Genomic DNA, 11,505 nt, shown 5'->3' on the forward strand with positions numbered 1-11,505 from the left:
ATGGCAGGAATGGCCTCAATAGAAGTCAGGGCATTCATACTTATTGCCCTTCGCAGAGCAGTGCAGAGCTGTTGTCAAGGAAGTGAGTTTGTGTTTATACAGGATGTACCGCCCCACCTACCGTCAACCAATCATGTCAATGCTGAATTATACAGAGCCCGCCACATTGTTAAACATTTTTGGGAGGCGCATGGCGATGCGGTACAGACCTGGAATTGGCCTCTGCATGCCTCTGGAGGCTCCGCAATTGTCACACCCTCCATATGGAGCCTCCGACCACATTTTCTAATCAAACATAAATGGGCTTTTAGTCTAGGCCTCCTCAATGGATTAAGTCACTGAGATGGGCACAAATATATATATTTATCTGTTACTGCAGGACTAAAACAATCTCTGTCGAACAACAGCCTAATGACCAAACAATCGACCAGTCGAGTAATTGGGGTCAGTCCTACTGGGTCATTTAGTTTGCAGGAAGCTCTTGATGTTCTGGCGACACAGAGGGCAGTTTCCAAACTCCTGGATCACTCTGGTGGCACACTGGAGACACAGGCACTGGTGGCCACACCGCAGGCTGATACAGGCCTTCTGGCTCATACACACCACACAGTCCTCCACGCTCTCACAGTCTGCAATCAAATGAGATAAACTCAGTTACATGACCTATAAGGTCAAGTGGGACTTGGCTCAGTCTCACTTTGAAGTTAGGGTGGCTAGTGTTGTTGTGTCCATAAGGCTGATCCGGGTGTCATATCTGCTAAACCTAGGGTATGGCAAAGTTACAGGGCAGGGGGGTGGTATTTTTTTTTTAATAGTTCAAGCTCATTTACTGCACTTCTACACAATTTCAAAACTCTAAAATACTATTTAGAGGACAGCAAAAACTAGCTAAACTGACTCCAGCCATTATCACCTTAGCTGCTGTAGCTTAATTCACCTCAACACATGTCATACAGCAATTAGCTGCTACACCATAGCTCAGCACAGGGATTAAAAACGAGTTTAGTTTCATGTCAAGTCAAACATCAGTTACCTAGTGTCCTAGTCATCTTCAGCCACCTTCCACCTCTGCACTGTTTTTAAGAGAAAAGTTGCGCTGTCCACCAGCCAGCTCCAAGGTGTCCACATGGGCCTAAAACATGCTCTATACTACCGTGCCAGTCTGCTCTGAACCATCTGCATGGTCCTAAAGCCAGTCCACTGATACCACTAAACTGCATTTGCCTTTTAATGGGGATTGAAATTGTTGGTATTGAGAGCTAAGGTATGGCAACCGCCACACTCTGCCATACCCAATAGACGCCCCTGAGTCCTACAGTACGTGAGGCTAACATATACTGTGTCTATGTCCTTGAACAAATGTGGCTTAGATGTTTCTGTAAATGTTAAGCTACACAAGTAGTATGTGTGTAAAATGTAAACTTGTAGAAATTGTAGGTTTGCCAAGCATGTGACAATAGAAACATATATATTTATTACATTTTTTAAAGAATACCTTAGATTAAATATTAAGATATTATACTCAAATGAAGTACCATTTTCATAAAAAATATCCAAAACAAGATAGCAGGAATTTATTGTATAATTGTGATGCTTACTTGATGTCTGCTTATTGGCTGGACGGGGAAGAAGATAGCTGTCATGAATGTCATCACAAATCTGTCTCACATTCACATAGTTGTCAAAATTGAGCGAGGTGTGTCTCTGAAGAGCAGAGCAGGAGGAACGCCGGTGAGGAGCAGGACAGGACTTTTGATTCCCCAAAAACTCTTTCTTCTCCGACCCTACAAGAAATAACCAGATTTATGGTTAGTCACTGACACTGACAGATGGACATCATTTCAAACCAAGAAATCAAATTAGGACAGACTGCACTGTTCATTCATACATGTTCCATTGATTTCTGAACTTACCCAGTAAGAGCACAGAGCAGGTCTGCCCATACATGTCAATCATGGCCCACAGGGGACAGCTGAGGTCCACTCCCTTCAGCAGTTTGTGTTTTCGGCTGTTTTTTCGGCTGTTGGCATTTCTGAAATACACTCTACCGCCATGGGAGACCCAGAAGTCCAGCTCTGAGCCTGGCAGGCAGCAAGTCTCAGGGACAGGAGCGGCCCAGTGGCCAGGGAGGTCTGTGAGGTCTGGGATGGCCAGGGAGGGCAGGGCTCTGGCAATAGGAAGTACATTGGTGAAGCCCACACGCATAGCTCCATGCCAGGTCAGCTCGCACAACTCCACTCGCAGACGCACCCTCTCCTGGGGCCGTACCGGGCGGCTGCTGAACACCAGACCGTGTCTGAAGGTGACCCCAGTCCTGTCTGCCCGCCTGGCCCCCTGGCTCAGGCTCACCAAGGCCCCCACCACCTCCTTATGGAAGGTCAAGGGGCCCAGGCAGTGGGGTCCACAAATGTGTGCTGGCTCAGACTCTAAAGGAGATTAAAAAGAGCAACTACAGTTAATCATTGGAATGCTACAGTATCTCAGTCATGATAAAAAAGATGGTTGTGATCAAACAAAACTAACAAAGAATGTATGTCTGAAGGTGACTGAGAATGAAACTGAAACTGCTTTACTGAAAGATTTTTTTTTTTTGTGCCAACAAAGTAGATCAGTATAAAGAAGTCTAGTCAAGGGATCTGAGTGACAACAATTTGTTTCGCATTCAGTAACTTTAAATCCCTAATGATATCTGGTGCCATTCTAAAGTGTATAGTGGCTCATGATAACAATGATCAATACTAAATGTTACTTCTAAAATAAAAAATTAGATGAGTGTTATTAGCTAACTAGTACAGGGTGGATCCTTTGAGTTTTGCATTGACAATGCCAGCAGGAAAGGCAGTTATAGGCATAGACGTAGATACATAAATACAGGAGAGTAATCTGGTTATTAAGGAAGATGCTTGTTCACATCACATACGTGTTTACAGTGCACTCACCAAGTTATCTGATTTTGACGCTCATTACATCATATGTCTTAAACTTGTTTCAATGTAATTGTTCAACAAAACATAAGCCGTGATTGAATATCACATGAATAATTACGTAACCCTCCTTTCAACCCAGATCAGACAAGCCTTTGGAAAGCAGATCTTTGGGCAGTAGTAAATTAACTTGCTAGTCATGCCAAAAAAGTAATAAAATAAAATACTTATCCAATCAACTGAATTGATGACTGGTAGCCACACAATCTCTTATTCTACTGTCCTCTCAGAAAGGAAGTAAAATCTGTTAATGATTTGCACAGCCATATGTAACTGGCCATGTACAGTATGCCAGAAGTGTGAATAACTGGCTGTACTGTCATCTGTGCCTACCGGAATCCCTTGACGAATATGTGTATGATTAATTGAAAGTTTTTCTGATCTACTTAGAAATAAACTCAGCAAAAAAAGAAGTGTCCTCTCACTGTCAACTGTGATTATTTTCAGCAAACTCAACGAGTAAATATTTGTATGAACATAACAAGATTCAACAACTTAGACATAAACTGAACAAGTTCCACAGACATGTGACTAACAGAAATGTAATAATGTGTCCCTGAACAAAGGGGGGGATCAAAATCAAAAGTAACAGTCAGTATCTTGTGTGGCCACCAGCTGCATTAAGTACTGCAGTGCATCTCCTCCTCATGGACTGCACCAGATTTGCCAGTTCTTGCTGTGAGATGTTACCCCACGCTTCCACCAAGGAACCTGCAAGTTCCCGGACATTTCTGGGGGGAATGGGCTTAGCCCTCACCATCCGATCCAACAGGTCCTAGACATGCTCAATGGGATTAAGATCCGGGCTCTTCGCTGGCCATGGCAGAACACTGACATTCCTGTCTTGCAGGAAATCACGCACAGAACGAGCAGTATGGCTGGTGGCATTGTCATGCTGGAGGGTCATGTCAGGATGAGCCTGCAGGAAGGGTACCACATGAGGGAGGAGGATGTCTTCCCGGTAACGCACAGCATTGAGATTGCTTGCAATGACAACAAGCTCAGTCCGATGATGCTGTGACCATGACGGACCCTCCACCTCCAAATCGATCCCGCTCCAGAGTACAGGCCTCAGTGTAACGCTCATTCCTTTGACGATAAATGCTAATCCAACCATCACCCCTGGTGAGACAAAACCTAGACTCGTCAGTGAAGAGCACTTTTTGCCAGTCCTGTCTGGTCCAGCGACGGTGGGTTTGTGCCCATAGGCGACGTTGTTGCCGGTGATGTCTGGTGAGAACCTGCCTTACAACAGGCCTACAAGCCCTCAGTCCAGCCTCTCTCAGCCTATTGCGGACAGTCTGAGCACTGATGGAGGGTTTGTGCGTTCCTGGTGTAACTCTGGCAGTTGCTGTTGCCATCCTGTACCTGTCCCATAGGTGTGATGTTCAGATGTACCGATCCTGTGCAGATGTTGTTACACGTGGTCTGCCACTGCGAGGACGATCAGCTGTCTGTCCTGTCTCCCTGTAGCGCTGTCTTAGGCGTCTCACAGTACAGACATTGCAATTTATTGCCCTGGCCACATCTGCAGTCCTCATGCCTCCTTGCAGCATGCCTAAGGCACATTCACGCAGATGAGCAGGGACCCTGGGCATCTTTCTTTTGGTGTTTTTCAGGGTCAGTAGAAAGGCCTCTTTAGTGTCCTGAGTTTTCATAACTGTGACCTTAATTGCCTACCGTCGGTAAGCTGTTAGTGTCTTAACGACCGTTCCACAGGTGCATGTTCATTAATTGTTTATGGTTCATTGAACAAGCATGGGAAACAGTGTTTAAACCCTTTACAATGAAGATCTGTGAAGTTATTTGGATTTTTACAAATTATCTTTGAAAGACAGGGTCCTGAAAAAGGGACGTTTCTTTTTTTGCTGAGTTTATATATACACTGCTCAAAAAAATAAAGGGAACACTTAAACAACACAATGGAACTCCAAGTCAATCACACTTCTGTGAAATCAAACTGTCCACTTAGGAAGCAACACTGATTGACAATAAATTGCACATGCTGTTGTGCAAATGGAACAGACAAAAGGTGGAATTTATAGGCAATTAGCAAGACACCCTCAATAAAGGAGTGATTCTGCAGGTGGTGACCACAGACCACTTCTCAGTTCCTATGCTTCCTGGCTGATGTTTTGGTCACTTTTGAGTGCTGGCGGATCTCTCACTCTAGTGGTAGCATGAGACGGAGTCTACAACCCACACAAGTGGCTCAGGTAGTGCAGCTCATCCAGGATGGCACATTAATGCGAGCTGTGGCAAGAAGGTTTGCTGTGTCTGTTAGCGTAGTGTCCAGAGCATGGAGGCGCTACCAGGAGACAGGCCAGTAAATCAGGAGACGTGGAGGAGGCCGTAGGAGGGCAACAACCCAGCAGCAGGGCCGCTACCTCCGCCTTTGTGCAAGGAGTAGCACTGCCAGAGCCCTGCAAAATGACCTCCAGCAGGCCACAAGTGTTGCTTCCTAAGTGGACAGTTTGATTTCACAAAAGTGTGATTGACTTGGAGTTACAATGTGTTGTTTAAGTGTTCCCTTTATTTTTTTGAGCAGTGTATATATACACTACCGTTCAAAAGCTTGGGGTGACTTAGAAATGTCCTTGTTTATGAAAGAAAAGCAAATTTTCTGTCCATTAAAATAACATCAAATTGATCAGAAATACAGTGTAGACATTGTTAATAGCTGTTTGGGATAGGGGGCAGCATTTTCACTTTGGATGTATCACGTGCCCATAGTGAACTGCCTCCTACTCTGTCCTAGATGCTAATATATGCATATTATTATTACTATTGGATAGAAAACACTCTGAAGTTTCTAAAACTGTTTGAATTATGTCTGTGAGTATAACAGAACTCATATGGCAGGCAAACTTCCAAACAGGAAGTGAGAATTCTGAGAAGGGTCAATGTTAAAGTCATCGCCTATTCAATTCCCTGTAATATATGGATCTGTTTGCACGTCCTACGCCTTCCACTAGATGCCAACAGTCTGTAGAACGTGGAATGAAGCCTCTAGTGTGATGTGGGGCCGGATGGCAGCTATTTGAGTCAGTGGTCTGGCAGAATGCTAGTTCCTGGTCATGTGCGCTAGTCATGATATGGCCATGTCTTCCATTACTTATACAGACATGAAGAAATGCTCCGGTAGGAACGTTATTGGATATATATGATAACAACATCCTGAAGATTGATTCTCTACTTAATTTGACCAGTTTATTCGACCTGGAATATAACTTTTTGAAGTTTTCGTCCGAGTTCTCCTGGAACGGCGCCAGCGTTTGGACATGTGAACTAAAAGTGCTAGCAAAAGTAGATAATTGGACACTAGTAATGGACATTATCAAACAAAACAACGATTTATTGTGGAACTAGGATTCCTGGCACTGCATTCTGATGAAAGATCATCAAAGGTAAGGGAATATTTATGATGTAATTTCGTATTTCTGTTGACTCAAACATGGCGGAGAAATGTTGTGTATTTTAAAGTTTTTTTAAAAATCTGACACAGCGGTTGCATTAAGAACCAGGGTATCTTTAATTCTATGTAAAACATGTATCTTTCATCAAAGTTTATGATGAGTGTTTCTGTTATTTGACGTGGCTCTCTGTAATTACTCCGGATATTTTGGAGGCATTTCTGAACATGGCGCCAATGTAAACCGAGATTTGTGGATATAAATATGCACATTATCGAACAAAACATAAATGTATTGTGTAACATGATGTCCTATGAGTGTCATCTGATGAAGATTATCAAAGGTTAGTGATTAATTTTATCTCTATTTCTGCTTTTGTGTGACTATCTTTGGCTGGGAAAAATGGCTGTGTGTTTTTTGGATTTGGTGGTGATCTAACATAAATATATGTTGTGTTTTCGCTGTAAAACATTTTAAAAATCGGACACGATGGGTAGATTAACAAGATGTTTATCTTTCATTTGCTGTATTGGACTTGTTAATGTGTGAAAGTTACATATTTCTAAAAAATATTTTTGAATTTCGCGCGCTGCCTTTTCAGCGGAATGTTGTGGGTGTTCCGCTAGCGGAACCCCTGGGCTAGAAAGGTTAATGTTCTAAATAACTATTGTTGCAAGAAACGGCAGATTTGTTATGGAAAATCTACATACTGTAGGTGTACAGAGGCCCATTATCAGCAACCATCACTCCTGTGTTCCAATGGCACGTTGTGTTAGCTAATCCAAGTTGATCTTTTTCAAAGGCTAATTGATCATTCAAAAACCCATTTGCAGTGATGTTAGCACAGCTGAAAACTGCTGTTCTGATTAAAGAACCAATAAAACTGTCCTTCTTTAGACTAGTTGAGTATCTGGAGCATCATCATTTGTGGGTCAGTCTATTCTTGTTCTAAGAAATGAAGGCTATTCCATGCGAGAAATTGCCAAGAAACTGAAGATCTCGTACAACGCTGTGTACTTCTCCATTCACAGAACAGCACAAACTGGCAGGAGTGGGAGGCCCCGGTGCACAACTGAGCAAGAGGACAAGTACATTAGTGTGTCTAGTTTGAGAAACAGATGCCTCACAAGTCCTCAACTGGCAGCTTCATTAAATAGTACCCGCAAAACACCAGTCTCAATATCAACAGTGAAGAGGCAATTCCGGGATGCTGGGCTTCTTGCTAGAATTGCAAAGAAAAAGCCATATCTCAGACTGGCCAATAAAAAGAAAATATTAAGATGGACAAAAGAACACAGACACTGGACAGAGGAACTCTGCCTAGGTCAGCATCCCGTACTGAAGGGAGAAGTACACAGCGTTGTACGAGATCTCCAGTTTCTTGGCAATTTCTCGCATGGAATAGCCTTCATTTCTCATAACAAGAATAGACTGATGAGTTTCAGAAGAAAGTTATTTGTTTCTGGCTATTTTGAGCCTGTAATCGAACCCGCAAATGCTGATACTCAACTAGTCTAAAGAAGGCCATTTTTTTGGCGTCTTTGTCTTTCAGTAAAGCAGTTTCAGTTTCATTCTCAGTCACTTCAGACATACATTCTTTGTCATTTTTCTTTGATCACAACCATCTTTTTGCGTCTTTAATCAGCACAACATTTTTCAGCTGCATAATTGCAAAAGAGTTTTCTAATGATCAATTAGCATTTTAAAATAATCAACTTGGATTAGCTAACACAACAAGCCATTGGAACACAGGGCATGGTTGCTGATAATGGGACTCTGCACGCCTATGTAGATATTCCATTGAAAATCAGCCGTTTCCAGCTACAATAGTCATTTACAACATTAACACTGTCTACACTGTATTTCTGATCAATTTGCTGTTATTTTAATGGCCGAAAAATTGTATTTTCTTTAAAAAATAAGGACATTTCTAAGTGTCCCCAAACTTTTGAACGTTAGTGTATATATTGTACTACTCTAATGTTTGTAGATATAAAGATCAACTTCACATGAGACCATTATAATATTAGTAATAGGTCTGTATCTATGAAAATGTACATATAGCGTTATCATTTTCCTCCTATAACAATTACAACACAGTTGTCATCATTCATCAATAAGAGGCCATCCTTACCAAGGCTTCTGCTGACCATCTCCTTCACCATCTTGTACAGGTTGCTCTTCGTATGCTACGTACACCTACAATAGGTTGAGTATAGTTCTAAGATGGTGGGAGTGTTTGCTGTTTTTATACTCCTCTCAGTCTTTACATGGGCCTGTAGTTTATACCCAAACATAACTCATCACATAAGGAAAGAGAAAGGGGATGGCTAAGGGGAGGGACAGTTCTCTGGAAAATACCTACGTTCTAACAACAGATGCTGCTTATTTCTTCTGGTGCCAACACTCACTTGACTCTACTGAGTCAACACTCACTTGACTCTACTGAGTCAACACTCACTTGACTCTACTGAGTCAACACTCACTTGACTCTACTGAGTCAACACTCACTTGACTCTACTGAGTCATGTCAAGTCAAAAGGAAAATCTATCATATGATTACTACGAGTTAGTTATTGTACTAAAATTGACAATTTTTTAAAATGTGTTTTATGCAACACCATTTCACATTTTATGATATATTTGAAAACAGTACAGATCATTTTTTGAAAGCATGATCAAACTGTTGCAGGAAATAAACCACATTTTCTAACATCTATAGCACATCATATAGGTATCAAGTTAGTGGTATCACTTTCATTTCACATCATTCAGATCTAACAAGGTTCTTTATGTACAGTGCCTGCAGAAAGTATTCACACCCAATGTTCCCTCTGATTGTTTTCGTCACTGAGCAAATGTCAGGTTTGCTAAGCGCAAACTTGAACATTGTGAAAATTCTATGCAACTTCCGGTGTGTGTTTACTGTGAACACTGAGGCTGTACCCACTTTAAATTACAGTTTTAACAGTGGCCAAGTAGGCAACTGTGGCTTTTTGGTCATAATGTAGGCCTACCAGAGTAGCTTACCATCATAAACAATGGAGTAAAAGGCATCCCATAACATTTTCACATGGAAATAGCTGTTCTGTCAGTAGCAGCAAATGTGTGGTGTTCAATGTAGGCCTACATTCCATGAGATTTATGAAAAAAATATGCAGGGCTTGACATTAACCTGTTTGTCCACGTGTCCTTCAGACAAGGAGGTGACTGAAAATGTTGTGTTGTTTGATGCAAGAAACCACTTTATAAAATAAAATGCATTATTATTCTAATACCAATTTTAGAGAAAAAACAGACAAATGATGCTACCCTCTGCCTATTGACTACTTAGCTTATTTAAGACCGTCTCAAAATACAACACTGTCCCTTTAAGACATAAAAAAGCTCTTTACCTGACTCGCTTTTCAAAGATGGCTAGAGATGTACACATTCTGTGCTCTTGTAGGAAGCAACCACTCCCCCATTGTTGACTATAAATTAGCCATAACTGGGCTAATAACTCACTAACCAGCAAAGAATATGAACAAATGTGCAGAGGCGGCTGGCTACATGCAGCTCTTGATTTGATATCAAAACAAGCGCATCTAATCGTGCCCACTCATGCTATAAACACAGTCCAGTTCAAAGTGAAGCACAGTTCAAAGTGAAGCACATATCAAATCAAAGTTTATTTGTCACGTGCGCCGAATACAACCGGTAGACCTTACAGTGAAATGCTTACTTACAGGCTTTAACCAACAGTGCAATTTTTAAGTTAAAAAAAAGGTATTAGGTGAACAATAGATAAGTCAATTTATAAAAACAGTACAAAAGACAATGAAAAATAACAGAAGCGAAGCTATATAGTAGCGAGGCTATATACAGGCACCGGTTAGCCGGGCTGATTGAGGTAGTGTGTACATGAATGTATAGTTAAAGTGACTATGCATATATGATAAACAGAGAGCAGCAGTAGCGTAAAAGAGGGGTTGGCGGGTGGTGGGTGGCGGGACACAATGCAGATAGTCCGGGTAGCCAATGTGTGGGGTCACCGGTTAGACGGGCTAATCGAGGTAGTATGTACATGAATGTATAGTTAAAGTGACTATGCATATATGATAAACAGAGAGTAGCAGCAAAGTAAAAGAGGGGTTGGGGAGTTGGGGGCAAGCAATGAAAATAGTCTGTGTTGCCATATGATTACCTGTTCAGGAGTCTTATGGCTTGAGGGTAAAAACTGTTGAGAAGCCTTTTGGTCCTAGACTTGGCGCTCCGGTACCGCTTGCCATGCAGTAGTAGAAAGAACAGTCTATGACTGGGGTGGCTGGGGTCTTTGACAATTGTTAGGGCCTTCCTCTGACACCGCCGAGTGTAGAGGTCCTGGATGGCAGGCAGCTTAGCCCCAGTGATGTACTGGGCCGTACGCACTACCCTCTGTAGTGCCTTGCGGTCGGATGCCGAGCAGTTGACGTACCAGACAGATATATATGGCAATGGCTACTTGCATATAAGCCTACTGCAGCTCTAATTGGTTACCAAATAAAATGAAATGTTATTGATCACATACACATATTTAGCAGATTTTATTGTGGGTTTTGTGAAATGTTTGTGTTCCTAGCTCCAACAGTGCAGCAGAATGGTCTGTGTACAGGCCTGAATCTTGCCTGTCAATAGAGTAGAATCCTACTCCAATGTTCGCTGCTTACAAGAAAATCTCTAGCACAGTTAGGTTTGCACAATAAGTCTTGCATAGTTCATTTTGTTTCGGTATGTTACATTGAAATGGCTAATATTGCGTTGATTCGAGCACAATTCCCACAGTAGAGTGAAACGTTAATAGTGATAACTAAAGGGGAAAACTCTAGAAAGTTGAGTGAAGTTCAATCTCAATTGTTTTTTTCCCCCTCATCAATCTACACACAATACACCCATAATGACCAAGTAAAAACATTTATCTTTATTTTTTATGTTTGCTAATTTATCAAAAATAAACAATTGAAAATCACATTTAAATAAGTATTCAGACCCTTTATTCAATACTTTGTTGAAGCACCTTTGGCAGCGATTACAGCCTCGAGTCTTTCTGGGTATGATGCTACAAATTTGGCACACCTGTATTTGTGGAG

General features: G+C 41.8%; 1 protein-coding gene across 1 annotated transcript; it reads right to left on the reverse strand.

Moving 5' to 3' along the window:
- Positions 1-459: 459 nt before the first annotated feature.
- On the reverse strand, positions 460-8,562 carry LOC129825907 (E3 ubiquitin-protein ligase NEURL3-like). Its single transcript, XM_055886018.1, has 4 exons — positions 8,532-8,562; positions 1,914-2,426; positions 1,599-1,784; positions 460-629 (listed from the first exon to the last, which is right to left on the reverse strand). Exons 1-4 carry the CDS (start codon positions 8,560-8,562, stop codon positions 460-462), a joined length of 900 nt encoding a protein of 299 aa, XP_055741993.1.
- Positions 8,563-11,505: the final 2,943 nt, after the last annotated feature.

This window comes from Salvelinus fontinalis, chromosome 28 (genome assembly GCF_029448725.1).
Source record: "Salvelinus fontinalis isolate EN_2023a chromosome 28, ASM2944872v1, whole genome shotgun sequence".
Lineage (NCBI taxonomy): Eukaryota > Metazoa > Chordata > Actinopteri > Salmoniformes > Salmonidae > Salvelinus > Salvelinus fontinalis.

Excerpts from the sequence above, each read along its gene's own strand:
- LOC129825907 (XM_055886018.1), bottom strand. The coding sequence starts at position 8,562 with ATGGTGAAGGAGATGGTCAGCAGAAGCCTTG. Across the intron at positions 2,427-8,531 it reads GATGGTCAGCAGAAGCCTTG|AGTCTGAGCCAGCACACATT; the intron begins GTAAGGATGGCC and ends AATCTCCTTTAG. Across the intron at positions 630-1,598 it reads AGCCAATAAGCAGACATCAA|ACTGTGAGAGCGTGGAGGAC; the intron begins GTAAGCATCACA and ends ATTTGATTGCAG.